Source organism: Macrobrachium rosenbergii, chromosome 52, assembly GCF_040412425.1.
Source record: "Macrobrachium rosenbergii isolate ZJJX-2024 chromosome 52, ASM4041242v1, whole genome shotgun sequence".
NCBI classification, from domain to species: domain Eukaryota; kingdom Metazoa; phylum Arthropoda; class Malacostraca; order Decapoda; family Palaemonidae; genus Macrobrachium; species Macrobrachium rosenbergii.
Window position 1 is genome coordinate 36,039,097 of NC_089792.1, and position 13,194 is coordinate 36,052,290.

Here is a 13,194-nt window from a genome sequence, read left to right on the forward strand (position 1 = left end):
ATCAAGAGGTCAGGACCGCGTTCACCTCCTCTCAATATGGTAATGCTAGCCATCCTTAGGATGGCACAAGTAAGGAAGTGACACTAGTCTGCAATTCACCTCACAGGGTCTCTCTCAATGTAGTAGCAGACTCTCTATTGAGGAAAACGACAGCCTCAACAGAGTAGATGTTGGACAACCACTCTTTTCAAACAATAGCCAACATGCTTCCACAACCGGAAGTGGACCTGCTTCCTACATACGAGAATCACAAACTTCCACGGTATGTGTCTCTGAACTTGGACAACCAAGCAACAGCAAGAGATGCCTTCCTGTTTTAAGCAAGCTTCTAACCTTCAGAGGAACAGCTTACTTAATAGCCCCAAATTGGCCAAATAGGCATTGGTTCCTATAACTCCAACAGCGGGCGAAGAGATTAATTCCATTACCATCCACTGTTCTATCCCAGACAGTAGGAGAGAAAGTCATTAATGCATCCTGTTTCTTAGCCAAGACCTTCACGTGTGGATTTTTTAAATATTGTTTACCTGGAAAATTACTCACCCAACATTGCTAACCTGGTGCAAAAACTACAGAAATCATCTGTCCGACAATACCAGTCCGTATAGAAGATATGGTTAGATTATATCCATACTGAGAGCCCAGTTGAGATCTCTATGGAAACACTTTTAAATTTTCTCATTTACCTTTTTGACGACGGATGACTTGCTGTTACAACAGTCATGGCATACAAGGCAGCATTAACGGAATCCTTGCTTTATGGATTCGGTATTGACTCTAGTATAGAAATGATCACTTCCCTTCTCCGGTCTTTTGCATCCCAAAGACCCACTCCTGAAAGGCCTCTGATTACTTGGTCCTTGAATAAGCTACTTAGACTTTAGTCAACCCCTCAATTCAGCGGACCCTTTACAACCGCAACTCGCTGCAAAAGGCAACCTTGATTGCTCTAGCATCAGGAGCTCGTATTAGTGAACTGGGATCTCTTAGACGGGAACGATACATCACTCAAACAGCTGACCATCAGTTATTATTGTACCTGGCCCATCATTCCTGGCCATGAATGAGAATCATTTAAGAAGGAGATCTATTTTAATAAGAAAACTCAATTTAACAGACAAGGTATTTTGCCCAGTTCAGGCACTTAAGGTTTACCTAGAGGTCACGGCAAACATCTCGGAGGGTCCGATTTTCCTACACCCTAGCACAATCAAACCACTCTCTCTACAGGGGCTGAGTATGATTTTAGTGTCCCTTATTAAAAAGGCAAATCCACACTACTTTCCTAGGTCATGTGATATTAGGGAAGCAAGTACATCGTTGGCCTTCTTCAGAAATGTCTCTTTTGAAGAAGTCTCTGAGTGTACAGGGTGGTCATCAGAGACAGCATTCTTAAAACATTATTGCCACAAGCTCGAACAAATTCAACTGTACTGTGTTTCAGTAGGTGGTATGGTTATTCCTACCCCATAGGCACTACAGTGGAAAACCAGGGGTCTTCCTGACGGGGTGGGTATGCTAACTATTGTATGGGGAAGGTGTGACTATACTGCAACCAAACCCTGCTTATATAAGTAAGTTACTGTAGAACTATATCCAAAAATATAAGTTTCATGTTTAGTTTCTTGTTCTTTGTTACCAAAACCTAAGGGGTATTTGGAATAAAGAATGGGGCTTGAATCTTGTGGCTTGACCACGGACCAGAAATGTTTTATATTTTGGTTGTTGGGATTAAAATTTAAGAGCTTAAGCCTTTTCATCACCCGTCAATTTCTTTTTTAAAGCTGCTTGAGGACTAAACAAGTGACTACGCTATCAAAAAACAGGTTTTGGTGTAGGAAGAACATATTTTTGGTAGTCGCTGTTGAGTCTTGAAACCCTCCCACTTCCCTGATAATAGGCATGGGATTTGGGCGAGGGATCATCCTGCATTGACGAATAGAAAATAATGGTTTCTTGGTCTCTATGCCAGTCCGTTGTTGACATTATGGTGGACTGCGCATGCGCATTTATCACCTCCTCTTCTTGCAGGTTTGGCGAAGGAAGAACCTAGGTACAGCTTCTCTGTAAGATAGGGGAAAGAACCTTCTTATCTTTGAGTCCATTACATACTCCAGTACGTGTTGTAGTGTTTATCATTATGACACAATACCTGGCCACGAGGCCAATTAAAAGAGAATTATTTGATATCAGTTTGGATACCATGGAGCTCTGACAGACCCATGGAAGGTAACTCCTTGAGGACTCCAGAGCAACTACCAAAAATAGGTTTTTCATACATCAAAACCTGTTTTCTTATGTGAATTGGAACATAAAATAAGGGAACTAATAAAGGCTAACTTTGTCTTCTTTGTTGTATAGATTTCCAAGTTTTTTGTTGTTTATTGTTTTATTTTTTGCTTATTAATAATTTACTATAGTTTCCTATTTTCATTTGCAAAAATTATAAAGAAATGGTTGGGCATATCTTTCTCTGCTAGCTATGACTTGATAGTTATTATATTTGAACTCTTCATATATGCAGTGGTTGAAATAGGCTTAAAACATTAAGTGATTGCTTAATTGTAATTAAAAAATTATAATTAAAAATTAATGTGTGACAACTTGAGTGGGATGAGATACATGTGGTTAAGTTGCACAACTATAAAGTCTGTTGATAAATTTATTACCTTTAGGACAGGAGGGGGTTGGTAGTTTCAGGGTGTTTTTCATACTCTGTGGTATGAATTTTATCATTTCAGTGTATCCTTTAACTTAAATTTTGCCATAGAGTATACTAGATACTTTTTGGTTCATTTTTGGCAGAATATAGAAAAGCTTTGCCTTCGAATATCACAATAGACAAAGATTGATATAACTACCATCTGTGACTGGAAAGCCTCACTTTAATTATTTTATGTGTGTAGTTTCAAGGACTTGTTTTGTTTAATTCCAGTTTTATCATATTTGGAAGAGGTTATGAAGCCTTCTCTCAGTATTTTGTCATTAGTCAGTCTTTGGTTATGTGTTTATGTACAAATTTCTGAGAGGATGCGAATGGATTCATTAATAGCGTTAGTAATGGGCAGATCATGCTTGAAGGCCAGGCATTATTACTTGTGGCCAAATAGAGAGAATCTGCTTTTTATTTGTTATGCTCTTTGTTTTGGTCTCTCTCAGCCCACCTCTGCAATGAATGATGAGCACATCTATTTTTGTTATGCTAGATAGTTATCAAATCTTGTAGTTACTTAGTTAATGTTGTCAGTCTCATGAAAAATTTTGCTTGAAATATAAGATCTGACATGCACCTACTCTATTTATATGGTAGATATTATTAATTTTGTTACAAGCATGAAGTTCAGTTTGTGTGTGTTAACTCTTTATTTAGTGCATGTATTTTATGGTCTCATTTTTTTCTTTTCATTCTGGTATATACTTTTTTCTTCCAGTTATTAGTTTTAATTTTTTATTTTTTCTTTTCCTCTCACCTCCCTGAATCCTTACCTTTGCCTGCCTCTGATGCCTGTGTTATGCCACATGTTTCATTTATTTGTTGCTGAATTTGCTCATTCTTGTAACTGCTTGCTTGGAAATTGCTCATTTTATATATATATCGCTTTTGTGGGAAAATAATGTATTCCCAATTGTAAATCGAAAAACCCAACCCATTGCTGTGAATGGTTTGTAAATACATATTGCTGTTTATTGTTGCTTTAATTAATGTATTGTTTTATATTTTTTGGCAAATTTTGCTGTGAATTCATAGAAATCAATCCAGATTTGAGATCAGAAGCAGAGGCTCGGATGCAAAGGCCTTGCTCTCCGCCTTACCTCCAGTATATGTATCCACCATTTGTTAATTCATCATTAAGTGTTGGTATAACATCAGGTATCCCTACTTCCTCATCGACAAATGCCCCTGTCCAACCAGGCATCGTTTCAGGCATTCCTCCTCCTTGCTCCTCTAAGAGATCTCCTAATCCTGTTCCACCTCACAGCTTATCCAGCCACCATCCACTTGTGGGTTACAGTTGTTGCTCTCCATCTCCCTTATTATCCTCCTCTTCGTCTTCCATTACCTGCACTTCCTCGCCTTCCTGTGCCTATTCCTCTCCCTCAACAGTCCCAGGAATAGTTTCGGGTATTCCTCCACCCCATAACAACAACAACACGACCAACAACAACAATCCTAGGGGAAAGCACCACGCAAGAAAAAGGAAGACCGGCCTTCCCACAGTACAGGAAAATAATTGGCTGGTCTCAGCATCCACAGATCCATCTGATAGCACCATAGTGGGTAATTATGAGAGGCCACAGCCTTGTTTTTGGTGGTTGGATATGCTCCATCTATGGATGGGGTTTTCTTTTTCAGGTGATGGTTGACGGGGTGGTGATGGTTGTGACGGCAGTCATTTTTTCTCCATTGAAAGGAATTTTTAGGGGTTTGCATTGTGCAGAATTCGTAGTTTTCCCTGTTTTTCTCATCTCATTTCGTAGAGATTTAGGTACAATTACTAATGCCATTATGTTGAATCTGTTTCAAAATTTTAACCATTTCCTGTTGTTCTCATCACTGCATTAGGCAGTGAGGGTAAATTTAGGAGTTGGTATTTAAATTGTTTGTTTGCATATGTTGATATTAAGGTAGTGTTTATTTGGTTTTGCATCGTTATTCTTTTGTGTACATTTCTGTGAAAATTGGTATTACATTGAGGTCCTTTTGGAGGGGTAATTATGTTGCTATATTGAAAGTGAACTTAGTAATGTGTAGGTCTTCAATGGAAAATTTCTGCTTTTGCACTACAGTATTTGCACTTTTCTAAATGACTGGTTGTAAGGTACAGTATAGCATTTGGCTTGTAGACCTCTCTCTGTAGCTTACTGATGCTTTACTAGGCTATATTTCATTGTTGACTGTAAAATCCTGCCAGTTCCATGCAAGATTTCAAGACATTTTCCTGATGAAACTGATGTTCTGTCTTCCATAGTAGTTGGCAAAGAGGGACTGTGTTTTCAAGTGTTACTGTTTGATAATGAGAAGCTATGGAGGGTGTATATATAATTTTGTAAGTATGGTTATATACAGTATTCACTTTATCCATGTCAATTTTTTTTAAAGTTAACCAAAGGAAAGCATGAAAAAATTTCTTATTGGTCAAATATGTTATCTGCGTCTTTCTAAGAAAAAAAAATCTTACAAATTGATGGAAAACCAATGTAATGCTTGCATTGGTAATGAACATTGGTAACTCAGTGAAATGGATCACCTATCTTTCTTTATGGTAAAATTAAGATGGTATTTAAGGGGTTTTACAGCAATTTTTTACCCCCAGTTACTACTTAAACTTTTCCTTACTCCAATTTTTACCTTTCACTCAAAACAAATCTTTTGTGCAAACTTCATAAGAGTCTAGAAATTTTCATTGAATTTGTTCAGCTAATTTATAATTATTTTGGATGAATCTTATGTGCTGTACTATAAAAATTAGTTTACATATTCACACCATAGTTGCAGTTGGCATTCAGAGTAAACAAAATAATATTGTTTGGCTGACCCAGATGGACTGTCTATACAGGTATGCTCCAGACGGCTGTTCGTATCTTGAATTGTTCTTAAATTGGTTTTTAACATCATTTTCAATGTACCTTCCCCCTCACACCTATGTGAGTATGATATAAAATGTGAAGACTTTTTGTTACACTTCCACCCTTGTCAGCATCCCTGATATCCTTCCCTACATACCTTCATCACACAGAAAAGTTATGAGTTTTGCAGGAGGAGATCAGATAGGTGTTACACAAGGAGACAATCAACCAAGTTTTAGATAAGTCACTGGGGTTTTACAATTGCCATTTTCTCCTTCTCAAGGCAAGGCCTCAGGGGCCTGGAGACCAGTCTCAACAAGTTCGTCCATCAGACATTCTTTTGTGATGTAGTCATCCAGTTCAGTCCTGGGTGCCATCTGGAGGGGTAACTGGATGATTTTTATTGATATGTGGAATGTGTACTTCTGCATCTTGAGCCACCCTCTGTCAAGGAGATATCTATTCAAGTTCGAATCTCCGACTGGCCAGTGAAGAACAAGAGGAATTTGTTTCTGGTGATAGAAATTCATTTCTCGCTATAATGTGGTTCGGATTCCACAGTAAGCTGTAGGTCCCGTTGCTAGGTAACCAGTTGGTTCTTAGCCAAGTAAAAGTAAATCTAATCCTTCGGGCCAGCCCTAGGAGAGCTGTTAATCAACTCAGTGGTCTGGTTAAACTAAGATATACCTAACTTTTTTCTTCTTCAAAGGGAAGATCTTCCAATTCAAAGCTGTGTGTTTTTTGTCTGAGCATGGCACCGTAGGTGTTTTTGTGCCATATGGGAGATCAAATCATGTACAAGGTATCTGAGTTCTCTTATAGCTGGACATCTGATTAGTTCTTACCAACTCGTTTCAACTCGAAAGCATTTGAGTTCTGAGCTTTGGAGAACACAAGAATAACATTGATAGCTCCTTAGTGGCTCCAAAGGTAAAGGTTTTGTGAGGTACTTTTCCTGCCAGTAGACTTTCCTCACCATCTGCCATTCAGGAAAGATCTTCTCAGGCAGTCTTGTTTGAGACTTCATGAAAACCTTCACATGCTTCATCTGGCAGGGTGGAGACTTAACTGTTACAAGGTAGAGGCTTTTTGAGAGTGGCTAGGGAATTAATCCCTAAGTGTAGAAGGCCCTCCATTATTAGATTTTATCACCGACGTTAGTCAGTAGATTCTTGTCCCAAGAGATATCCAGCATACTCATCTTAAGAGATAACTGGATTAAGTTCTAACGGCATCTCAGGGACACAAGGCAACTTTTTTTTTCCATTGTTTACAGGATATCACTGGGTTGTCTTCAGTTCTGCAACACACAAACTTGAATATCACTCATGACTCAAGATTTGAACGAGGTCCTCTGATCATTTGAGCTGGAAGCTGCAAAATCTTCCCATCATTTTTTAGGATGGAATTTGGGCATAGTCCCTAAGTTATTGACATTACCTCAGTTTGAGGTAATATCAGTTATTCTTTTTGTAGTGAAGCATATTAGTGAGTTTCAAGCCCTTTCTGATAATGTGGCTTAGTCCAAGGGGGTTCCTGCCTCTTTTTTTTCGTGTCAAAGTGAAAGCCCTTCCCAGGTTTTTGACAGTGCCTAATTATTATTATAATTTTCATCCAGAAGATGAACCATATTCATAGAGAACAAGCCCATGGGGGCCATTAACTTGAAATTCAAGCTTCCAAAGAATATGGTGTTCATTCAACTGCTTTAGTAGGCAATGGGAGGAAGCTCTTCTATGTCCAGTTAGAACTTCAAGAATTTACTGTACTTAGTTTTGAGTTGTGTGTCCTGATTTTTTACCGTTTTTGTAAGTGAAACCTAATAATGGGTGTGCCTTAAGCACTTCTTTTAATTTTCTTGAAAGTCCTTTACTAAAGAAGGTTGTTATTGCAGCTCAGTGGAGGTGTAACTAATTTTTTGCCTCACATTGTGAGGTGTCAAAATTTTTTACGAGAACTGTAAAGCTCATAGTCTTGCCGTTGCAATGGTGATATTTTTCTCCTGAACCAAATACCAGAGTAATCATTCTTTCTCTCGTATTGCTAGTGTTGAGAAATTTTGGTCTTGAGTTTGGGGAGTATGAAGGTACACATTGGTGTATAAGAGCACACCTTCATATCTAAGATAGTTGTTTGTAGTTTTGAACGTGTCAGTTGTGGGCTTTAAACTGGCACAACAGTTAAGAATGTTTAGAAGATTCTTTCTCATTTAAAAAAGCTTTAGTTCGTGTGGCTGAATGGATGTTTCTCTGGCTGCACTACCCACCATCGTCATTCAGTGTGGTAATCAGCTAAACTTTTAATAGTATGTAAGATTCATGCTAAATAATGAAAGTTTTCACTACAAAATTCGTTATTTGGATACGTGCCTACTGTTCAAATGGAAACTCACCCAGCCTCCCCTTATCTTGGTTGGTGGTCAGGAATTCTGATAGGAATGTAACCATTCCAACACCAACTGGTGGGAAACAGGTGATTAGAGACAGTCTATCCAGGTCAGCCAAGCATTAACCTTGCATTTATTTTTAATACCTATCACACCTTACGGCATGGAGATGTAAGCTAACTTAAACAGTAGGTGAGTATCCAAGTAATCAATTTTATTATAAAAATTTTCATAAGCTCTCTTGAATTCATTTTTTTAAGTATTTGCTACTAATCGTCAAGCGTTTATCAGCACTGCATTCATTTTTTCTTTCATAGATTTGTATTATTTGTGATAAAGGATTATTCTATTTTGTTGACACTATCTGTTTGATATGTAACCTATCATTCTTTTCTAAGCTGTGTACTATTTTTTTTTTTAAGGAAATTCATCCTTTTTATGACGGTGTTAACTGAAAATGGCTCTAAGCATATTTCATGGGCTTCAAGAAAGGGTCAGGTCTTTTTATTTATCCTCATTTGCTTTGAGCCATTTGCGGGAGACAAGATTGCTTACAGTTGATCCTTTTAATTTATTTGGGCTTGGGAGGGGTAAGGGATTATTACCCATACTGGCTAAAGAAAAGTGTGAATGAGAACATTATGTTCAAGGAAAAATAGCATTTTGTACTTGTGATGTGATTTGAATGAATTCCCTACCCTTGCTAGAACTTGGTTTCTGCTTGCACAGTCTGTAAATGAATGTTGTCTACCTCCAACCCAAACTCCTTCATCATTGCTGATCTCTCAGTTGACTCACTCTTGGTCACTTCATTGCTGGAAAATACTAGGGTTGTTTAAGATGCCAAGTCAGAGTTAACGGTGTTAATTCTTTCTACATGTAATAATTTTCAGATTCTGTCTGGGACTGCATCCAAGTCTGATAGTGCAACCCTGTGAGAATTTAGTATGTTAATGCAATGGCTCTAACAATAATGATGATTAATATTAACCCTTTAACGCCGAAGCCCTATTTACAAAAACGTCTCCCGTATGCCGGCGGCGTTCGGTGAGTTAGCGCCGAAGCGGAAAAAAAGTTTTTTTCAAAAACTCACAGCACACTTAGTTTTTAAGATTAAGAGTTCATTTTTGGCTCATTTTTTTGTCATTGCCTGAAGTTTAGTATGCAACCATCAGAAATGAAAAAATATCATTATCATATATAAATATTGGAATATATGACAGTGAAAAAAAAACTCGTATATAATTGTATACAAATCGCTGTAAGCAAAACGGTTAAAGCTAATGAGTTAATTTTTTTTAGTTGTATTGTACACTAAATTGCAATGATTTTGGTATATAACAAATTTTAAAACGATCAAAGCAACACAGAAAATATTATCACAAAATGATGCATGAATTCGCAACGCGCGGACGTAAAAAAATTGAAATATTGTGCTAGAGACTTCCCGTTTGTTGAAAAATGAAGCTAATTGATTGAATATTACTAGACTGTAAGTGTTTTAGCTTACAATTGCAGTTTTCGACCATTTCGGTCGAGTTAAAGTTGACCGAAAGTCTAATTTTTCTATTTATCGTGATTTATATGAAAATATTTCAAAACTGATAAAAGCTACAACCATGAGTTATTTTTGTTGTATTGTAAATGAAATTGCGCACATTTTCATATATAAAACTTTATGTAACGACTAATATAAAATGGTGCAAATATTACGACAACGAGATGAAAGAATTTCTGAGATGTTCGGCGAGTTACATGAGACGTAAGGAAAATGTTTTTTTAAAAATTCACCATAAATCGAAATATTGTGCTAGAGACTTCCAATTTATTGCAAAATGAAGGTAAACGATTGAATATTACTAGAATGTAAGAGTTTTAGCTTACAATTGCGTTTTTTACCATTTTGGTCGAGTTAAAGTTGACCGAAGGTTGAAATTTTGGCAGTTATCGTGATTTATGTGAAAATATTTCAAAACTGATAAAAGCTACAACCATGAGCTATTTTCAGTTGTATTCTACATGAAATTGCACACATTTTCATATATAAAAGTTTATGTAACGACTAATGAAAAACGATGCAAACATTACGACAACATGACGAAAAGAATTTCTGAGATGTTCGGCCGAGTTACCAGCACAAGAGCGTAAGAAAAAATATTTTTTCAGAAATTCACCATAAATCGAAATAGTGTGCTAGAGACTTCCAGTTTGTTGCAAAATGAAGGTAAATGATTGAATATTACTAGAATGTAAGAGTTTTAGCTTATAATTGCGTTTTTGACCATTTTAAATTGAGTTAAAGTTGACCGAAGGTTGAAATTTTGGCAGTTATTGTGATTTATATGAAAATATTTCAAAACTGATAAAAGCTACAACCATGAGTTATTTTCTGTTGTATTCTACATGAAATTGCGCACATTTCCATATATAAAACTTTATGTAACGACTAATATAAAACAGTGGAAGCATTACGACAACGTGACGAAAGAATTTCTGGCGTGGACGTAAGGAAAAAGTTTTTTTCAAAAATTCACCATAAATCGAAATATTGTGCTAGAGACTTCCAATTGGTTGCAAAATGAAGGTAAATGATTGAATATTACTAGAATGTAAGAGTTTTAGCTTACAATTGCGTTTTTTGACCATTTCGATCGAGTCAAAGTTGACCGAAGGTTGAAATTTTGGCAGTTATCGTGGTTTATATGAAAATATTTCCAAACTGATAAAAGCTACAACCATGGGTTGTACTTTGCTGTATTGTATATGAAATTGTGCACATTTTCATATATAAAACTTTATGTAACGGCTAATATAGAACAGTGCAAAAATTACGACAAAATGACGAAAAGAATTTATGAAATTTTCAGCTGAGTTACCGCCGTCGTAAGAAAAAGTTTTTTCAAAAATTCACCATAAATCGAAATATTGTGCTAGAGACTTCCAATTTGTTGCAAAATGAAGGTACATGATTGAATATTACTAGAATGTAAGAGTTTTAGCTTACAATTGCGTTTTTCGACCATTTCGGTCGAGTCAAAGTTGACCGAAGGTTGAAATTTTTTGTAGTCGACGTTTGCTACATCCACTCGGCATTCAACAGACAATTTTAGTCGACGTTTGCTACGTCCAACAGGCGTTTAAGGGTTAAGCAACTTTGGTCTTATCCAAAATAGCTGTAGAGCTCCAATTTCCATTAACCTGGTTATGGGTTTCTTCTGTAGCTTTCAATGCTATATTCTTAGGTAGGATGACTGTTTCTTTCGGCGGTTTCTCCATGCCTACTGAAGGAGCGACCAGGCGCCATTCCGTATTAGGAGACACTGCTCTGTCTCGAAATTCTGTGTTCAGCTTGGATCATGGTTTTTTTTCATTAGTAAAGTATTTACCACCAGGAGAAAAAATACACATCGAGGCATTGGGCCCAGGATTATCAGTATCATTAGGGGCAGTTACTGGAGCCCCTGCCATCTTTTGATTTGAAGTTTTGTTGCTTGAACTAGCCATATTCTTGCTACCAGTCAGATCTCTAACCTCAAATTCTGTCTGGGCAGACTATGCAGCCACTTTATTCTTTTGGTTAACGGCTGAGATATTCTTACACCTTGCATCCAATTCAGTGTCCAGGACTGACCTGATTTCCGTTTTGGAATCACGGATAATGTCCCTGATATATTACCATTCTGTAGCAAGGACATCTTTGATACTGCTCATAATTTCCTTATGGAATTTAGCAAATGCAGCAAATGGTATTTCTCTGTTGTGGGAACTTGCGCAATCTGCTTGTGTCTCAGCAGCTGTAATACAGCTGCCTGGCAACCAAGGGACAGAAGTCCTGGGTAAATTACTATACTCCTCAGAAGATATAGACACTTCAGTCATGGTTAGGTAGATCCCACTAAGATCCCCTGCAGTTTCTGATAGCTGCTTAGGAGATACATTTCCTTTTGGGGAGTCTCTTCTATGTACAGCTGAAAGCTGTGTCCCTGGTCCTTCCGGGTTTAGCAGAGCAGTTTCATTTTGTAAAGGTCCTGGAATAGCTAGGGAGAGATAAAATAATTATCAAGGCCCACAAGGTGACCCTGATATAAAAGGTCAGCCTGCTTCATGAAGTGCATCTCTAAATTATAAGTGAAACCCTCACCACTCCTGTCTTCCTGCCTGACCCCCTTATACACCTCAAAGGTATAAGTATAACCGGTGTCGGTATCACAAAGGCACCATAGCTTGACACCAAACCTTGCATGCCTTTTTTGTAGCATGTACTGTCGGAGATGAGGTGTGCGACCTCTAAAGCCTACAATACTCTCATCAATTGCAGTATTTTGTGAGGGATGAAAATGCCTTTTGAAGACATGTAGAAAATTATCAATCAGTGCGATCTTATAAAGAGGATCATGATCTGGAGAGTCCTGGGCTGGCATTCCACCATTGTTTGCAAAGTGCAAAAATTTCAAGATAAGCTTGAACCTGTCTTGGGCAAAATGTTCCTGAAACCAAGTTTGAGAGATTGGTTTATGACATGTCCCAGTAATCCTGTATGTCAGGCAATCTTACAATGCCCATATTCAGAGCTATATCAATAAAAGCTTTTATTTCCCTAATATTAGTATGCTCATCTGTAATCCAGCCATGAACTGCTGATTGTGGATGGCACTGCAAATACTCTCTTTTATTTGATACAAATGCATCACTGTAGCTATTGATTTCATTGACCACTGTCTGTAAGAAAGAATCTGAAAAATAAATTGAAATAAACAATTGGGGGGTTGTCGACTTGTGGAGAAAGCAATAGGTCCTGGGGTGGCACTAAACAACACTGTAATAGGGCCAGCATCCTCACCAGTGAGTCACGCCCACACACCACTTGATGCAAATGTGTTTGTTTTACTTTCGGAAGGTGATCCGTAATCCTTGCCATTGTCGCTTTCTGTTTCAGCTATCTGTATCCTCAGAATCTGAAACTTCCTCAACACGTATTTCATAAAATGAAATGTCACTAAATTTACTAAAATTTTTGTTTGAAACTTTAGGAGATGCCATAACTTTCAACCTAAAATAAATAAGGTAACAACATTTTGCAACTAATTCACTGATACGATATGCATTTACACATAACTTACAACTGCTGTTACCTGCATGTTCTCTCTATTACGTCTGTATCCAACATCAACATATAATAATTATGAAAAATAAGAATTATGGTAAAGATTATCTTTTGAGGCCAAGACGCCTCAACTTTC

At 37.3% G+C, this 13,194-nt stretch overlaps 1 protein-coding gene across 2 annotated transcripts in view; it reads left to right on the forward strand.

Annotated features, from left to right (window-relative positions):
* LOC136833807 (serine/threonine-protein kinase SIK3-like) overlaps positions 1 to 13,194 on the forward strand; it is a 575,016-nt gene that overhangs the window by 321,927 nt on the left and 239,895 nt on the right. Inside the window, exon 15 of one of the 2 annotated variants that reach the window (XM_067096081.1) lies at positions 3,749 to 4,279. The exons of the other annotated variant lie outside the window; for it this stretch is intronic. Coding sequence (XP_066952182.1) covers positions 3,749 to 4,279 — 531 coding nt within the window. The remainder of the gene's footprint in view (positions 1 to 3,748; positions 4,280 to 13,194) is intronic. 2 annotated transcript variants of the gene reach the window in all.